Source organism: Rhineura floridana, chromosome 6, assembly GCF_030035675.1.
Source record: "Rhineura floridana isolate rRhiFlo1 chromosome 6, rRhiFlo1.hap2, whole genome shotgun sequence".
In the NCBI taxonomy this organism is placed as follows: domain Eukaryota; kingdom Metazoa; phylum Chordata; class Lepidosauria; order Squamata; family Rhineuridae; genus Rhineura; species Rhineura floridana.
This window is the reverse complement of record NC_084485.1, coordinates 153,254,998-153,275,395: the sequence shown is the minus strand read 5'-3', so window position 1 is coordinate 153,275,395 and position 20,398 is coordinate 153,254,998. Positions and strand designations below refer to the sequence as shown.

The window sequence follows — 20,398 nt, the reverse complement described above, 5'->3', positions numbered from 1 at the left end:
GGAGGTGAGGGTCGGGGGCACTGTGCTTCAGTGGTTCCACTCACACTGTCAGAGCCACTTCCAAAAAGTAGTTATGGGAGGTTATTGTTCAGCACCATGGGAATTATCCTGTGGTATTCTGCAGGGTTCCATCTTGCCTCCCATGCTATTTAACATATATATGAAACCACTGGGAGCTATCATCAGATTTGTAATGAGGTGCTATCAATATGCAGGTGACATGAGCTCTACCTCTCTATTCCATCTGAATAAGGAGAAGCAGCTGTAGAGTTGAACTGGTGCTTAGAGGCAATAATGGACTGGAGGTGAGTCAATTAAATTGAGGATGAATCCTGAAAATACAGAGGTGTTATGTATCCAGAGTTCACATGTCCAGGAGATGGGAAGATGGCTGTTCTGGACGGGGTTGCTCTTTCCTTGAAGAAGCAGGTCTGCAGCCTGGGGGTACTCCTTGATCCAACATTGTCACTAGAGGTTCAGGTGGCCTCAGTGGCTAGGAGGGCCTTTTTCCAGCTCTGGCTGGTTCGCCAGCTTTGGCCCCTTTGGGACAGAGAAACCTTGGCCACAGTACTTTGTTTGCCACCCTGGGCTCCTACTGGGAGAAAGGGTGGGATATAGATATAATAAATAATAAATACTAAATACTACATGGTCTAGAAACTTTCAGACTGGATTATTGAAATGAGCTCTATGGGGGGCTGCCCTTGAAGTCGACTTGGAAACTTCAACTGGTCCAAAATGCAGCAGCCAGATTAGTGGTGGGGGTTCCTTTTAGAACTCATATAAACCCTGTTTTAAAACAGCTGCATTGGTTGCCTGTTCACTTCCAGTGCTCGCGCTAGTGCTTAAAGCCCTAAATGACTCACATCGCAAATATCTGAAAGACCACCTCCTTCCCTACAGACCCTCTTGGGTGTTGAGGTCAGCAGAGGGGGCCTTTTTGATAGTTCCACCACCCTCAGAAGCTCTTTGCTTGATCATGAAGAGCAATGGATCACCTTGAGTCTGCCTCTATCTCTCATTCTCCAAACCTACCTTGCAGGTTTGCGAGAATAAAATGGAAAGACTTGTGTGCACTGCCCTGACCTTGAAATTAGGATGGGATAACATGTGGTAATGACGATAAAAATAATTTATTATGATTATTATTGTTGTTTTGTACGTGTCTCTGGATGTGAGATGAGAGAACATTCACTTGCAACAACATAATGAAGTATCATTTTTCTCCAGCGATAAATCTAGCCCAGTCTGCATCTTATTGCTCTGGCTCCTTAGGGATTGTTTTGTTTGGGGTTTTTTTTAATGGTAGCTGGTAGACAGAATCAATCACACAAATGGTAATCCCTTGCAAATGGAACTTAATAGATTTTTGTAAAGGCAGTGTATTGACCCAGAGACCTTAATTGCTCAGGAGCTGCTTGAGTCTGGCATGCAAATTCGCCATCAGGCAGTTTATAAATGCACACAAATCAAAAAGGATAGTAAAAATCCTTTTAAGTGGCAGGCACTCCAAAAATACAACAGAGAATTTCCAGCATTGGAGCCCTTGGTATTTACATTATAACCTCACACGGTTATCTCCATGAGATGCTGAATGAACAGCCGGCAGGGAGCCAACCTCTTCCTGCCACAGCTGAAGAGGATAACATCACCAGAAAGCCAAGCAGGTGTCCTGCAAAGTTTTAGGACTTCAGCTTACGTGAACTGGACACAAGTTATCAACTCCTTTGATTGACCCTTGCTTTTAGATGGAGATCCCACCAAATTTTGCCAAATGTAAAATTCTGGTGAGAAACTAGGAGGTCCCTACCTGAGCAAACCATCCAAGAGATAAAAAAAAAAGCTTGCAAAATTTTGTGGACTATCCACATATCCCAATACCACCACCAGATTTTGCCTAAAGCAACTGTTCAAAGCAAAAACAGACTCCTGCTCCAAAAAAACAACCAAGGAATTTTGAGAGAAGCAAAAAGAGATTTGCAGTCCAATCCCATGCATCGATCATCCTATTTTCCTTTTTGTTGTTGTTGTTGCATGATCAACATAAATTCTGATGGGCAGTGTGACATGGGATAGCACCTTGCACTTGGGAGACTTGGGTTTTAGTCCCAGCTCTGCCATAGGATCTCTGGTTGGGCCTCAGGCAAATCACTCTCAGATTCATTCCCAATGACCACACCAATTGTGTGGATGAAATGAATGTAGATTATAAACTACTTTGCAAATAAAAAGTGTTATATTAAAAAAATGACAATGACAACAGCCATCATGTTCCTCATTTTCCACTCAAAAGTTGAATCCTAGAACTTATCCACACCTCCTGCATAGCCTCCCACTGAATCTAAAATGCTTGTTTAGCAGAATTTCTGTAGTTTGATCCTGTCAGTGCAGGGCTCTTTCAAGTCTTAGATGTCCTGACCACACCTAAGGGGCAAAGAAAACCATTTGTACCCTTTTCATGTATAGACTGATAAATTAAATAAAAAAGTCATGTTCTTAATTTTAAACATTCTCCTCCTATAATTAAGTGGGCGTAAGCTGAATTGTTTAACATAAGAATATATGTGAATATGTAATATAAATGTAAGGCTGCCTTTACATATTGTTTGACATGGACCTTGAAATAAAACAATGGAATTTCATTATCTTCAGAAGTTGTTCTTTCCTCCAGTTTTTTGGGGGGTGGGGGGGAATGGGGCGATCATCATTTTATCTGTCTTTCCTGTCTATGCTTTCCCTTCTGCCTCCCCCACTGCTATTCTCTACTTTTCCCAATACATTTGACAACTACTGATGCCTCCCTTGGATGTGAGGTCTAAGAATACCACAACTATACTAAGAAGCTTAGAATACAGCCTTTTCAAGCAATCTAGAAGATAGAAAGGAACTGGGACAAACTGAGGGTTCAAAAAAAAAGACATTTATAGCTTTTTATAGTTTTGCAGAGGGAACAAAACCCTAAATATGTTTTTAGAAATTGGAGGGACTTCAAGACTTTTCACATTCTGTGACTTAGATGTTGTCAACTCCTTCAAAACCTGCAGGAAAAAGCTTGGAAGTCTGCCACCCACCTTTACTCAGAGAAGCAACTGAAATTATAAAGAGCTTGGGATGGCATTTTCAGTAATCAGATAATGATACTTCTTCTCCATCTTCTGCACATCCCCACATTCAACACCCTGTCCCATTGCCTCAGTGTACCACAACCTTTCTCCACTGCTGGACAACACTACTGGAACCATGAAAAATGTAAATGTAAAAAACCAAGCTGTGCAACCTAAAGTATGAAAAATTACTTAATATGTGAAATATATTCCCACCACAGAATCTGTACTGTAGTATACTGGTAGTATACATACATATGAGAGAGAGAGAGAGAGAGAGAGAGAGGATACATATTGGGGCTGTAAATTTTTAAATTGTGTTTTAAATTGTTCGTGTTTTAAAATTTGTATATTTGTTTTTAATGTTTTTAATTGCTGTAAACCGCCCAGAGAGCTTTGGCTATGGGGCGGTATATAAGTGTAATAAATAAATAAATACTAACAGAGTATCTAAAATTTCATAGTGTAATTATACTAATGGAATATTTAAAATGAAATGTTACTCTTTGCAAATAATGCTATGGCTTAACAGGATTCCCCTGCTGTTGCAAACTGGGGCTTAAAACTTGCAAGTATTCATTCTCCAATATAAAATCAAGAACACTGGCACTTGACCTGGAAATCTCAGCATCTGAGGCTGGAAGCTGAGACAGGCTTCAGAGCTTTCTTCAGGCACAGAAAGGTGTACAGCTTCAGCCCCTTCAAATGGAAGGCATTGGGATACTTTTTTAACATTTAATATTTTAGTACTGAGTTTTGTAGTTGCTTATGTGTTTAATTATGTTTAGGGGTTTTTTTGGTATAATTATTTTATTTTTAAGTTGTTTAATATATGTTTTAATTGTATATTGGATGTTTATCTGTTGTGAACAGCCCAGAGAGCTTCGGCTATGGGGCGGTATAGAAATTTAATAAATAAATAAATAAGCCTGGCCTTTGCCATTGTTTGGTCAGCAGAGCAGTACATTCTATTTTCAGTTCAAGCCACTGACCTCAGGGATCCTTGGCTGGAAATCACATCCTAAAGATATAGATTTAGGAATGGCTACCTAAGGCCTTCACCTAATTCTGACATGTTCACTAATCATAGATATAGGTTGAAATCAGTGAGCCAGAATTTCACACAGTATACATCATGGGTCCAATGAGAACATGTTTCCTTCCTCATGAATCAGCACAGCACTGGTAAAATCACGGGATCCTATTATGACATAAAATAAGGGTATTTTGCACCACAGCCCCACCGTTCCACTTGGTTTCTTATTTATTTATTTATTTTTATTTATTTATTATTTGATTTATATCCCGCCCTTCCTCCCAGCAGGAGCTCAGGGCAGCAAACAGAAGCACCAAAACCACTTCAAAACATCATAAAAACAGACTTTAAAATACATTAAAACAAAGCACCTTTTAAAACTTTTTTTTTTTTTAAGGAGGTTTAAAAACATATTAAAAAGCAATCCAGCACTGACGCAGACTGGGATAAGGTCACAACTTATAAGGCTTGTTGAAAGAAGAAGGTCTTCAATAGGTGCTGAAAAGATAACAGAGATTTTATTTGTCCATCATTATCCCATATTTGATCATACACTGCTCTTTGCATATCTGCAGTCCATGAAGATAAAGATCAGTAGAGGAACAGTAAGAAACAAATGATATAACAAGGGACAAATGTACCAATCAATAGCAGTGCCATGATAGAGGTAGGCATGGTTTGAATCAACAGTCTTAAAGACCAGCTTGCTCTTAAGTGTATGCAAACCACCACTTAACAGGCTGGTTTACTCTCACTTTTAAGTACATTTATTCACAGATTGGCCTGCAGTCTTCAGTTTGAAACAGGAGTCTCTGTTGCCAATACAGGTGCATTTATCACAGATTTGCACAGTAACAGCACAACTTAGGATAAAGGATAAAGTCCCTTGCAATATATATCTAGATATCACAAAGGGCACTGTTGAAAAGTTAACATCCCTTTAATGAAGGTACTAGCTTTGCTATGAAAATAAACAGGAAGTTGAGCTCTAATCAGACACACCACCCTGAAAAAAGTGCAGACTGCATCAACAGCAAGACATGATACTGCTATCTGCCAGTGTGAGTATAGTATACACATACTGTAAATAACAGATTTCAATTTCTGGAAATTTGACACAATTACACAAAAGCTGTATACTCTATTCACAGCTCTGTTCATTGATGTATTTTTCTGTCTTGCATCCATAATGTCCTCTTGAATTATTTGGAACAGCTGATCATCCAATTTCCACTTAGGAGAACAATGCCCCAACTCACCACTTACACCAGTTACTTGCATTCATCTAGTCATGCAAGAATGTGGCTGGAGGCATAAATTCAAATGCATAGCAAAATTCACATTCCATTCAAAGCAAAGTAGTGCACATTCTAATGTACAATGAGAATGGCATCTGGACACACATTTGATCTGTGAGTATGGGTCCCAATTTATCAAGTGATACATACATGGAATACTGCACATGCCACCAGATCTGCTTGGCTGGACTGAGGTGCAAGCATAGCCATTTCCTCAAAGTGTTCAGAACTGATAATTACCAGAGATCTGTAAGTCAGGACCACTAATCCTGACTGAAGCTTCTACCAATAGTGCAACCTCTGGCAGCAACCGCTCAGTGAGCATAATTGCCCAGATGTGCAGAATCAATATTTACAGATGTGTCAACTATTTTTTAATTTACAAAATAAATCTACTTTATGGTGTTATTTATTCATTCATTCAAGGGATACAGAGATAGATGGACTCACACTGGATTCTCGGAGAACATCATCACAACCCTGAGGAGTTATTGATCTGCATTTTTGAATAGCTCACAAGCATTTGCAGAGCACACAAATGCTCCAGCAGTGACAACACTGAGAACCTAAAATTCTCACATCCTTTAATATGGAGGTTATAATAATGAATCCTATACAAGACACAACTGCATTAACACGCCTTTGTTTGTTAAAGAATTACTTGCAGTACTGGTATCTCCTGCAATGCAGCTCTTTCCTCTTTTTCTTTCTTATGAAATGTATTCTCATCCAAACATATTTTCAGATCCAAGGCACTTGGCATTCCAGGTAGGATCAGACTGTACATAGGCTAGCATTCTCTTTTTCTCTGGAATATAGAAGGGACTCCATAATTTATTGGGGAAGATTTGTAATGTAAGAATCACATTTTAAACTCTGCACCAGAGAAATGTTAAAAAATTAAAATCCAAGACTACTTCTCTTCCCACAATGTTACGCTTGGCAGCTGAGAGTCTCTGGCTTTTGGAATTCTCTTCCCCATGGCCTCTTTCGGACTTGTTTGGACTGCAGGGCTATGGAGCCTCTGGGTTCAATGGTCTCTTGTCTGCCTCTCACTCTGAACAGGAACAATTCCTATTTCCTAAAATAATGTCCTTGGCTAAGCCAAAGAAAACTAAAAACAATATATTCGTTTAACACCAACAATTTCAACAGAACTTGCCAACTAAAATGCTAAATAAATTATTCCACAAAGGCTTTCTACTGGACGAAGTAATCCCAAAAACTCCTCTTGCTGACACTCATCTTTATTTTTGGATCCTAGTGGGCCCCATGGTGAGGGGGGCAGCATCAGCAACCGTTTGCAGGAGCCTTCTCTGTCAATCTGCATGGACAGGCATAGCCAGAAAAGAGTTATGTGCCCACATGCACATCTTGAACTAACAATAGCTTAAAGAGCGTCCACATTCATTAGCTGGGTCCACAGACACAGGAGGAATATTCACACTACAGGCTTAAAATCAGTTTTAACAGTCATTCCCCCTTCCCGGGAGAGTTGTAGTTCTGTGAGGAAAGCCTAAAGATCTTGAACAGAAAATGCTCTGCACCCTTGCCAAACTTCAATTGCAAGTGAGGGGGGGCTGTGATGAACATGTTAGGAGTATAAAACTGGAAAATGTCTGAACTGCTGATAAGACTAAAGCAGGTATGGGGGACCGATAGCCCTCCAGATGTTGTCGAACTACAACTCCCATCATTCCTGGCCATTGGCCATGCTGGCTCAGGCTGAAGGGAGCAGGAGTCCAGCAATATCTGGGGCAGGGACGTGCTAGAATTCCGCCCAATTCAGATTTGGTATTGAATTCTCCATTAATTTGCTTATTCTCTATCATTGCAGATAGGATTTTTATGTAGTGATTTTATGCAGCTATTTTAAAAAAAAAATTTTTTTAAATCCCACCTCTAAAATATTGATATTAAGAATGATAATTTTATCAATATTTCCTTTCATTTTTCAATATTTCCTTTCAAAATGTTGATTTTTCCTTCCTTTCAAAATATTGATATTAATTTCAATATTTTTTGTGAAATTCACACACATGGCCAATATTAGATCCATTTAGTTCCATTTAATCCTGCATGTGCAGATTAATTTATTTATTAAACCAAGGTACTTACAACAATGTTATTAGGTAGCTAAGGGCTGAATTCACCATTTCCTCACCCTCTTTCTTTTACATGAGTTGTATATGTATACAACCGTGAAAGCACAACAGCTTGCAAACAGGTTGAAATGAAGCTGGAAAGGCTCCGGGGAGGGGTAGTACATGACGACAGGGAAGGGGGATTGGATGTCACTACGTGGCAGCAGCCCCCCCCCCTTCTTCATAGAGTGCCCTTGTGAGAGACAGAACATACCTCATAGTGGCATTTCTGGCCTCATTTCAATGCACATCCAGCTGTTGCACTTTGTAGCCACTCCAAGTGGCTATAATACAGAAAGACAGATGAGGGGGAAAGTTCTAATTAAGCTCCCGGATATACATGTAGGATTTGGCAGGGTGCAGATTCTGGAGTGACCATATTCTTATCCACAAATCAATTTAGTATCTGTGGATCAAGCGAGTTCTCTCCAAAGTGCAGACCCTCTGAATTTCTATAACATCCTTAGTTCAAACCACCTCCTTGGTTTTGTTTTGCCATCCAAATGAAAATACATATTTATACATATTACTCCCAGTCCATACATTTAAAATTCCTCTCTCAAAGTTGTCCTGTCATCACAGCCACATGTGCAGCCAATATGTAAGCGAAAATAACCAATTCCTAATTCACGGAAGGGCTCCATGATTTGAAGGGAACCCCAGAGAGAACTCCAAAAATCCAGAGTCTGCAAGTGAAAACCAGACACCTGGCAACCCTAGTATGTATGTTTAGATTTCTTGCCCACTCTTCACCATAAAATCCCAGGGTGGGTTACAGCAATGTAAAAATACAATATTAAAATCAGTTTAAACAATTTACAACCAAAACAATAGGGTGGATCCTAAAAACATATCTCAGGCGTCAAAGGCCAGAGTAAAGAGTAATCCATGGCTACAGTAATCCATGCCCTGGTAACTTCCCAGATTGACTACCGCAATGCGCTCTACGTGGGGCTACCATTAAAGAAGGTCCAGAGATTGCAGCTAGTGCACAATTTCACATCACAATCATTTATGTTGGTGTCAAACTTGGATTATATAATATCACTCCTGAGGCAGCTGAAGTAGCTGCCTGTTGGTCACCTAGCCCAATGCAAGGTGTTAACTTTTAACTACAAAGCCCTATACGACTTAAGGCCCAATTACCTGAAAGGCACCTCTCCCAATATCACCCTGTCTGAGACATGAAGTCAACTAAGAGGCCGTTGACTGTTCCATCATCAAAGGAGAGCCAGCGTGCAGAACCCAGAATGAGTTTCCCAACATGATCCAGTAAGTGATCACTGATATGGGTTGTGACACTAGCTGAAAACATATTTCTTTCATCAAGCTTGTAGGTAATAAATTTTATTGTTACTAGATTAGTAATTTATATATTAATTTCAGATGTGTAATGTTTATATTTTATTCACTAACAGGCAAAAAAAACCTTGTGGTTTAAGAACTTGACCTTTTCTCTAAGATCTTGTACTGCCTACAAGTTTGTACAAATGCAAACACAATTTGGGTTGGTCTTTCACAGTCCAATCCACTTCCTGTGTAGTTGGAAGAATTTGGCAACATGTGCCTCTGAATTTGGTAACATGTGCCTCTGAGCATATGGTGAGTGGTGGCAACACCTGCAATCAGCCCAAATAACAGCAAGACATGTGCTGTGCTGATCTGGTTTTAGCAGGGAGGAAGTAATAACATTAAGATAGCTGATGTACTTCAAATATTTCACTTTAAATGTTTGCAATTTTATTAAAGTTTCCTATGGAGAATCATTTTCTTTTGCTTCTGTTTCTGTGAATATGTGAAGTACAGCAACATTTTGTGTAATTTACACTAAAAAAACTCCAAAAACAACTGTGGAATAATGGCACAGACTCTTCTGCAGAATAGTCTCCAGTGACATGAGGAGTGTCTTTGCAAAAGATAAAACAGTGGGAGGTGAAATATATTCCAACAAATTTCTAGGTGTGCTCTATGTTTTTAATTGACCATGCCCATCATTCCTTAAACAGAGTGATTTAAGCATATCAGGCTGAACACATGCATCTTGGGCAGGCCAAGTTTATTTTTTCCAACAGCTAGTGTCATTGCTTAAGTAGCAACATATTGTAATCAGTCCGATTTTAAATCAAACTGCAGTTTCAGATTCAACTGTTAATGCACCCAAAATAGAAATAGAATATAACCTCCTGTTTTAAACACAAATAACTGTCTTCACTATCATATGACAGTGACCAATAAAAAGCCTTTGAAATTAATAAAAATATATCTGACACAGATTTCTAGGATGAATAATGAGACAAATATAATTTTCCAGGTTAAATTCTCTGTAGAAACAGTACTAACACAGAAAAGAAGCAAAGTAAGAACACCAACGCACGAAAAAATATAATTCTCCATCTTTGGAGATGCAGTCCTGATTGCAGGTGTTGCCACCACTCACCATATGCTCAGAGGCACATGTTACCAAATTCTTCCAAGCTACACAAGAAGTGGATCGGACTGTGTAAGACCAGCCCAAATTGCGTTTGCATTTTTACAACTTTGTAGGGCAGTACAATCTCTCAGAGAGGAGATCAGGTCTGCTGCTCCTCTGGTGCATTCACTATAGCTGCCCAATTTCCCTGCTTTTTAAAGTTTGATATAAATATCTGGGGGCTATAGGTACGTTCTTAAACCGCATGGGGTTTTTTTTGCCTGTTAGTGGATTTCTCTGCTTTTTAATCCAGGAGGTATGTAAGAAATAGGATCTTGTGCAAATGTGCTGAGAATGGATTGATAATTTGTATGCTTATTGTATTCAGTGAGATTTACTCCCATGCAATCATGCTTAGGAAAAGTGAAACTGATCATGGGGGGAGGAGGATAAGGGGGCGGGAGGATAAGGGGGAGGCAGGGAGGGGCGAGGGGGGGTGGCAGGTGACAGGAGGGCCGTCAAGGCAGCATTCATGGGTCTCCTTTTCTCCATGTTATCCTCACAACAACACTGTAAGGTAGGTTAGGCTGAGAGACAGTGACTGGCCCAAGGTCACAATGGATTTCCTGGCTGAGTGGTGATTTTACCTGTAGTCTTCCAGGTCCTGGTCCACTTAATTTCCCTGCATTTTATTCCATATTCTGGAAAAATATGTGGAAATGAATAAACTGGAGGAGGGGGAAAATAATATTTTCCCATAGGCTCTGGAAATGTATGGGGTCCCTTGTTAACAGGCTTGTGTTGCACCTTTCAGACTAATCAATTCAGACTGCAATCCTGAACATCTTTCCAGGGATCAATCCCCATGGAATTCAGTGCGGCCTTATCTCTGAGTAATGTACGGTTGTTCTGGCATAAACACACTAGAAACTGTGACAGCAAGGTCCCCTTTTGAACCAAGACAAGGCACTTAAGTGCTAAGAATTAATAAAACCGCAATGTTTGAAGTGCTCAGTTTCTTTGCAAAAGGGGAGGATAGGGAAAGAACCAGAACAGGTGGAAGCCACACAACTTTTCTCCTAACAGAGAAGTATCCATGGCAGCAGGGAAACCAAAGACATTTTTCAGTTTAGTTAGGTGATATGTGTAGAACAGGAATGCTTAAATGTCTACAGTATCTTTGCAAGGGAGGAGGATGGAGAGAAAATTAGAACTTGGCCACACCCCTGTGGCCTCCTAGTAGCCCCACCAGGTCTAGCAGGTACCAGCCACCACTGGTTCTGTCATTATTTGTCACCCACCCTGTGACCTTAGGGTGAAGGGCAGGATATACATCTCTACAGTAATAATAAAAAATAGGCTTCATGTATGATGATCCCTCAGCCCAGCTCTAGATCATGTAGGCTGAAGAAAGAAGCATCTAAGCGACTGTGTGACCAATAAAAATATCTGCATAATACAGGACTTTTGGGGGGGGGGCAGGGGTGGAGGTGAGGAAGCAAACTGTAGTGTACACAAATCACGCTGCTGCCTCTCCTCTTCCAAACACATTAATTGCTCATAGCTGTTATCCCACTAAAAACAGTTATGTGCTTTCAAGTTGATCACGACTTATGGCGACCCAGTCAGCAACCTCCAATAGCATCTGTCGTGAACCACCCTGTTCAGATCTTGTAAGTTCAGGTCTGTGGCTTCCTTTATGGAATCAATCCATCTCTTTTTCGACCTTCCCCCTTTTCTACTCCCTTCTGTTTTATTGTCTTTTCTAGTGAATCATGTCTTCTCATGATGTGTCCAAAGTATGATAACCTCAGTTTCATCATTTTAGTGTCTAGTGACAGTTCTGGTTTAATTTGTTCTGACACCCAATTATTTGTCTTGTTTACGGTACATGGTATGCGCAAAGCTCTCCTCCAACACCACATTTCAAATGAGTTGATTTTTCTCTTATCCGCTTTTTTCACTGTCCAACTTTCACATTCATACATAGAGATTGGGAATACCATGGTCTGAATGATCCTGACTTTGGTGTGCAGTGATACATCTTTGCATTTGAGGACCTTTTCTAGTTCTCTCATAGCTGCCCTCCCCAGTCCTAGCCTACTTCTGATTTCTTGACTGTTGTCTCCATTTTAGTTAATGACTGTGCCAAGGTACTGATAATCCTGGGCAAGTTCAATGTCCTCATTGTCAACTTTAAAGTTTCATTACTCTGTTGACATTTCTTCCATTATAAACATACATTTCCTATAGTGTAACTTTCAGTACCACCTCTATGGGGCGTGAAGGCTGGTATGTCTTCAAGTGAATGGATTTTTATGACATACATTCACTTTAACAGCACACAATTTTCCAAGGTGGGACAGACAAAGGGGCCAATGTCCACTATTCTCAATGTGTGAGGTTGTTTCTCCAAAAGGCGGCATAAACTATTCTTATATGGGGATCTACCAGCAGAAATGTGCCCTGGGCACCACTGCTTACAGAATGGTGGCATAAAATTCTATAAATAAAATAAATAAAATCAAACAGGTGTCATAATAACATGTAATCCAACAACTACAGACTTGAGTTTGGAAGACCTGGGAGCTAATCTTTGTCAGAAAACTCACAGCAGCCTTAATTCAACATTTTTCAGCCTCCATCTACCAAATGGGAATAATTACCATCTTAAAAGAAAAAGTTGTGAGCACTTCATATATGTAACATCTAGCTGTTTATATAGCAGCCACAATCACACCCTAGCATGATCAAGAACCAGAAAAAGGCTACGTAGGTAAAATCCAGTTCAATTCTGAATGACTACAATCAAGTGGGGGGTAAGAAGGTTTACCCCACCCCCGGTGTCCTGTCCACTCCTTTCATTTTCTTCTATTAGCCCTCCAGCCCTGATACTGTGTGATCCAGATACCATGGTCAGATCCAATGGAGATGGGTAGGAGTGGGCAGGGCAGGACACGTGCCATTTTGTGCAGAGCAAGCAGAGGAGTGGCTTCATATGTGCATGTCACCATTCTGCAGTGCTTATTTTTCCTCTATGACATACTGGTGCTTGAGTGACCAATATGTGGCACAGACCCAAATCGGTGAGGTGCCTCTATATCCACTCACGTGCGTGATGCTGCCAGATTCCTGCCTCAGTCAATTAAGAGATAAAACTAGGCCTGGACATAGAAGGAAGAGGGACTGCATAGGTATGTGTAACAGGACCATAGCTCAGTAGTAGAACATCTGCTTTGCATGCAGAAGGTCCCAGGTTCAATTCCCAGAATCTCCTGATAAAGCTGGGAAAGACTCCTGCTTGAAACCCAGCAGAACCGTTGCCAGTAGTGCAAGCCAGGGGTGGGAAACCTTTTTTTAGCCCAGAAGGCCAGAATGTTATCTCCTCCACCCCACACAGGCCATGTTTGACAGGTGGGTGGAGCCCTATTACCTGCCAATTACCTGATGTCACAATTACATCAGGTGACCTTTTTTGCCTGTGAGGTTCTTCAGAAGCCCCTTTCAAAGCACTATTTTGTGCAATGCTTTGAAAGGAGCTTTCCAGGTACCATGTCTGCAAACAGTCTTTTGGCTGAGCCAGCCACACACAGGTAAAAACACAGGGTAGGTGGGCATGGTGTGCTGAAATGGCCTCATAGACGAAATGAAGGGGCCTAGCCAAACAAATTGGGCCCATGTGCCGGAGGTTCCCCAACCCTGGTGTAGACAATATTGAGTCAGATGGAACAATGGCCTAAGGAAGCATAAGGCAGCTTCCTGTGTATTTTAGCGTCACTTTACTTGTGATGTATTTGCCAAAAATGGTTGTACCACCAACAAGCATGCTTGAAACCTGTACCCAGCTTCAAACTACATTGGATGTAAATAAGCCAAGTTAATATGGATCTTCAAACATGTTGGAAGTGTGGCAAGAACAACTCCTATTTGGTTCCCTTTGCATTCCTAAAGGGAGATAGAGAGAGGGTCTTCCAGGTGGCTAGGCTGCCTAACCTTAGCTGTGTTCCTCTATCTGTCTTCTTTCAATTGTAAACTGATACTTTCAGGGAGCTGAACTCCCTTCCAGCCTCTCCTTCCTCCTCCTCCTCGGAACAGCTGAGGGAGAGCAGACATTTTCCCTTTGTCTCTCTCCTCTAGCATGGGGGCAATGACCAAGCCTGACCATTGAGCCTCTAACTTAGTTAGCTAGAACTACAGCCTTTCCTATCAAGCATGTATTTCTATTAATAAAGTAGCATTTTCTTATTTTACAAAGTCTAAAGTCTCAGTGATTCAGAGCAAGGTAAAAGCTTGCTTTCTCTCAGGTAAGCCACAGATACTCTGCACACAACTGAGCAAGCTACACTCAGCTAAACTCCGCTAATTCAGCAATGCTCCAACAGGTCATGGACACCAGATGCTACTCTGTGCTGTATGAGTTGAACAGTGTGTGCTTTTATAAAGGAGATTTAGAAAAGATTAAGATAGAAAAGCTAGAAACACGGCTGAGGAACAAGTATCACTCTGAAGTATGCTTTGAAAGCTGGATTCAATCAATTACCCCCTATGGGACATTTGAGTTAAGATATACCTACAAGGGGAAGGACTATGAAGACTCTACTCTAGCGAAATCTAGAGTGGAAAATGAAGCCGCAACATGCTTGACATGCAAGGATGCTAAGGTTAAAAACACTGTTATGAATTGTATAAATGATAGGGATCTGAATGCATGTCTGTTGCAACAGATGTGGGAAAAACTTGAACAGATGCATCCAAAATCTTAAAAAACGCATGTTATGTGCATGTTCAAGGCACTGTTTACAACAAAACTCTTCCTCTCACAGTCTTGAACTACATCTAGATAAATTTACAGGCTTAATCAGGGATCTGGAGAGATGTGGACAAGTTATAGGTAACCAACAGAAACTGGCTGCCCTGTATGCAAGTCTAGAAAGTGATAAAAAACTAACAATGATAAAATGTACTTTAGAACCCAAGTGATTGCAGCCCTGAAGGAATCTGAATACACACAAAACCAGGAAGAGAGTCTCAGCAAAAATGCTAATGAGATCTCTTCCAGAGCTCAGAAAGACAATTTGCATGTCCCAGGGTCACAGCAGGGCTCTTAACAGAAAAATAAAGGAAGGTATGTTTCTCTTGCAGGGCAGATAGTCATCTTTTCAAAGAATGCCCAAAGAAGCTCAGAGCTGAATATAAAGGTGACTTGAAAGCTAAGAAGTCTGACCAAGTAGGAAAAAGGAAACATTCTAGTTTAATGTTTCTGATGGAAAGGAAATTTAAAACTGGCAGATTTTAATCTATAGCAGTGCATCTTGTCATGTCTTCACTGACAAGAGTTTAAAAGCCTGAAACTTTGTTCAAGAAAGATGCTTCCAAGCTGAGGCAGAAAGCAATGTTCTGCTGCAATGCAATACACCAGGTGGCACAAGAGAGCTTGAACTGAAACGTCTCTATGTTTCACAATTTAATGACAGTTTAATTACTACCACCACAATTATGAGACTTGGGGTTGAACTGCATTTGTTTGGTGATAGAAGCAATGTTTATGATCAAGATTAAATATGTTGTACTGCTAAGCTCAGAGGTGGACTTTTGGAACTGGAACATTACCCACCTGTGCACATTAGCAATGTCAAAGGTGGCAGTAATTGTAATGCGAATGTTTATGGTGTTGTAGAATGGGACATGTCAATTTTTCCAGAATTAATGCCCTCAAGAAGGACAATTTGGCCAGAGGCATAAAAATTGGGAAATGCAAGTCTGTGGGAACTTGTGAATACTGTGTGAAAGCTAAGAGTACAACCCAAGTTTCCCAAAGCAAAGTCAGAGGAAAACTAAAAGGCCTTTAGAGCTCATCCACTCAGATGTATGTGGACCCTTAAAGACCCCCTCTTAAGGAGAAACCATTGCCTATTACCTTTCATTGATTATTATTCAAGGTATACTATAATGTGTACTGTAATGAGAAAGAAGTCAAGTGCTTCATAAATTCCAAGACTATGTTAAAGCTGTTGCCAACAAATTTGGCTACAAGACAAAGATTGAGATCTGATGATGGTGGAGAATACGTCTCTAGAGCCATGGAACAGTTCCTGAGTGAAGAAGGCACAGAACACCAGATCGCTGTAAATTATTCTCCACAGCAAAATGGGAGTTCAGAGTAGTGTACAAAATCCATTATGGAAATGATTCATTGTTTATTAGAAGATGTACAGTTACCAGAAGTTCTGGGGGAAGCAGCAGCTACCGCCACCTACCTGGAGAATTGGTTTCCTACAACTGCAACCAACAAAATGCCATTTGAACTATAGCATGGACGTCTACCAAACATGTCTCACCTAAAAGTATTTGGATGAAAGGTCTTTGTACACATTGCAAAGAAAAAGAGATCAAAACACAATTCTGCAAAGAAAGGAATATTCACTGGATATTGTGCAAAGCAGAAGGGGTACAGAGCCATAGACCCAAGCCTGGTGAAGTTGAAACGTACAGAGTTGTCCACTTTGATGAAGGAAAGTGAACACACCATACAGAAGGGGTGGCACTTGAAGCAGATGACAATGGTGACAAAGATGAAAAAGAAATTGAGCTATTCATCCATAACAAAAAGAATGACAACAATGTGCTAGCAGAGAAAGATGATGAGTCTGAGCCATAAGGGGCATTGGAGCAAGGGGCAGCCATGCCACCAGCACCCAGACACTCTGAATGCACCAACAGAGGTGCACCACCCCTAATACTATCCTACCTCATGAGAAATTATGAACTTCCAGAACCAGGGACCTGGGAAGACATTGAAGCCTTACCCAAAGCTGAAGCAGAGAACTGGATGCAAGCAGCCAAGGAAGAGCTGGAAGCCCTACGCAAAAATAAAACTTGGTCACTGATCAAGCTTCCTCAAGGGAGAAAGGCAGTAGGCTGCAAGTGGATCTTCAAGAAAAAGGCAGATGCTGCAAGAAATGTCAAAAGATACAAGGCAAGGCTAGTTGCCAAAGGTTACTCACAGAAATAAGGAGTAGACTATGGTCAGACCTTTGCTCCAGTGGTCATAGTATATCACCATCAGGACATTCCCGAGCATTGCTGCCAGTAAGAAAATGCAAGTGGAGCACATGGACATAAAAGCAGCCTTCTTACATAATAAAAAAGAAGAAGAAATCTACATGCACCAACCACCAGTGTTTGAAGTTCAAGGAAAAGACAGCCTAATGGGCAAACTGCAAAAATCCATCTATGGACTTAAAGAGGCTGCCAGAGCCTGGAATAAGAAATTCAGCCAAATGCTCCTGAAAGAAGGCTTTGTCCAGAGCATAGCTATGTCATGCCTGTACAGCAGATTCAGGCACAACAAACGGACTTACCTTTTGATTTACATAGATGATCTACTATTAGCTTATAAAGACTCACAGAACAAGCAACAGCTAGTGAACCATCTCCCAAGGAGGTTGAAGTGAAGTGCTTAGGCGATATGACTCACTAGCTCAGAATTCAAACTGACTCAGCAGAGAATCATAGAGTTGGAAGGGGCCTTGTAGGCCATCTTCTCTTTCAAAGGATCCATCTTCTCTTTCAAAGACAAAAGATCCAAGATCTTCTTGAGAGTCTGGGACTGAAAGACGCACATCCAGCACCTACTCCAATGGAAGTAGGATACTTGAAACCAGACCACAACAAACAACTATGGGAAGACAATAAGAGTTACAGACAAGACATCGAGAAACTCCTGTTTATCAGCAATGATACAAGGCCAGACATGGTGGCAGGAGTGGAATACTTGTGCAAGAAAAGTAGCTCGCCAACCAAGGAGGACTGGGAAGCAGTCAAGAGAGTGGTGAGATAGCTTCATGGTTGCAGTGCCCTTCAGGTAAGGTTAGGTCCCAAGCTGGTGGGATATGCAGATCTGACTGAGCTGAAGACACCACAGATTGAAAATCCATCAGTGGAAATATCTTCTACTGTGGAGATTCAGTGACCTGGTGGGCAAGCAAGAAACAAGAGACTGTAGCACTGTCTTCCCCAGTAGCAGAGTACATGTCAGCTTCTGAAGCAAGCAGACAGTTGGCATGACTGCTTTCACCCTTCAAAGAATTAGGCATCTCTACACCTGGCCTCACAATGCATGAAAACATTCAAGCATGCATCAGACTCATGGAGTTAGAAGAGGTGAGTTCACGAACCAAGCATATAGACATGAAAAACCACTACATCAGAGATACCTATCACAGAGGACTAATCAAGATGGAGTACTGTTCAATTGAATTGATGACTGCAGATGCTCTGACCAAGGCGTTGGGCAAAGTCAGACATCAGAAGTTATGAGGCAAGATGAACCTCACAGCCTAAACCAAACACTTGTTGAGAAGGGGTGTTGGAAGTGTGGCAAGAACAATTCCTATTTGGTTCTCTCTGCATTCCCAAGAGGAGATAGAGATAGGGTCCTCCAGCTGCCTATCCTTACCTTTGTTCCTCTGTCTACCTTCCTCCAATTATAAAACTGATACTCTCAGGGAGATGACCTCACTTCCAGCCTCTCTTTCCTTCTTCCCGGACCAGCTGAGGGACAGCAGACATTTTCCCTTTGTCTGTCTTCTCTTCCCTTGGGGCAATGACCAAGCCAGGCCACTGAGACTCCAACTTAGTTAATTAGCTAGAACTAAAGCCTTCCTATCACGTATGTATTTCTATTAATAAAACAGTCTTTTCTTATTTTACTAAGTCTAAAGATAAAAGCTTGCTTTCTCTCAGGGAAACCACACACACTCAGTCTGCACAGAAATGCTGAGCAAGCTATACTCAGCTAAACTCTACTAATTCACCAATGCGCCAACAAATCATACATGTGAAGCTAATCTGTTTTTAAAAGCAGCATGGAAATAAATGAAGGCTAAGGATTGTAGTTTGCCAGTGGATAGCCAGCCTCAGACACATACACTCCTTCCCCCTCTCACCATCCTCTCACTGACAAACATCTTACTCTGCCTTGCCTTGCCAACCTTAACTAGGGTTAGCATTACATCAGAAGTCAGTGCTAACCATCATTAACATCAGCCAGAACCTAGAGAAAGAACAGAACAGAATTCTAAGTAACAGGGGGTGCTTCTGGTAAGATCCCAGAACTTCACCACAGAGGCCTTTGGAACCTAGGAGCCTCCAGACAGGAGGGCAGGGCCCTCCCTCCATTGTTCCACCCACACTTACCGTTGAGAAGATTCTGGGTCAAAGCACGTCTTCTTTACATTGGTCACCCTGGGGTTGCAACAGTCTCCATCATCAAAATTGTCAAGCATATTGTTGCATTCCATGTTGCAAACACCATCCCGGCGCACCCAGTCATAGCAGCGCCCCAGCCAGCGGCAGTCACCCCCATCATAGCCAGTCAGTGGGTGATCACACTCAGGGTCACAGTACTCATTGCCAATCTTGCCAGGCTCACAGTTTATCAGGACTACACGGTAGCGGAGCAAGGAGTTGTACACCTTGTGAATGTTCAGTTGCCAGGTGATGTTATAGGGTCCAAAGGCCTTGCTCAGCACCTGGTGCTGGTGGGCAATCTGTTCCTCACTGATAGTAGGATGGAGCCCATCATCATCATGGATGTTGACAACACGGTAGCGTACCACCTTCTCATTCCTCAGTGGCCAGTGGTTGTTGTAGTGGGAGACCAACTCTACATTGTCACAAGCAGTCTGTCCACAAAGTGGAGGCACAAGTGGTGACAAAACTTGAGGCTCTGGTGCTTGAAAGAACTCCACCAGTGGGTAGGCCCCATCTTTGAATGTTACCCACTGCTGCTCCAAGCGACTGAACCTCGCACTGAGCAACATGATAGCTTCTCTGTCTTCAATCTTTCTCAGGAAGGCCCTCTGGAGCTTCTCCTGGGGCAGAGAGACACTCCAAATGGCTAGCAAAGCCAGGCGGCCACGGAAATTGTGTCCATCCTCTGAGTTGTCACCTCCCAGAATCAAAGTGCGGCAAGAAGCCATGAAGGGACTGTGAAGGGCCCCAGATTGCTGGGAACTGCGAGCTATCCGTTCCCCATTCAGGTACAGCAACATCTGATGGCCATCGTATGTGGCAGCCACATGAGCCCATGTGCTGAGCTGGTAGCGGTGCTGCGCTGATATGGTGGAGGATCTCTTGAAGCGGTCTGTCCGAAGTGAAAAGAAGAAGCGGGCATCCTTTTTTCCAGGGTTCTCCTGCGAACGGATGCCCAGAGTCCAGCCCTTGTCACTGGCAATGTGGGAGCAATTGTCAAACACACCTGAATGGGGAAGAGAAAGAAAAGGGAAGAACATGCAATATACGGAGTGCTAGTACAAAAACCACACCATTTCTTAGTGCTGGAACAGAGCCAGTGAACATAAGGTGAATCTAAGGATGAATCTACACTACATGAATTGGCTTGG

General features: G+C 41.7%; 1 protein-coding gene across 2 annotated transcripts in view; it reads right to left on the bottom strand.

Annotated features, from left to right (window-relative positions):
- Positions 1-20,398, bottom strand: part of PAPPA2 (pappalysin 2) — a 219,636-nt gene that overhangs the window by 177,266 nt on the left and 21,972 nt on the right. For both annotated transcript variants that reach the window (XM_061634177.1, XM_061634178.1), the window contains exon 2: positions 19,191-20,253. In XM_061634177.1, the coding sequence (XP_061490161.1) occupies positions 19,191-20,253 (1,063 nt within the window). The remainder of the gene's footprint in view (positions 1-19,190; positions 20,254-20,398) is intronic.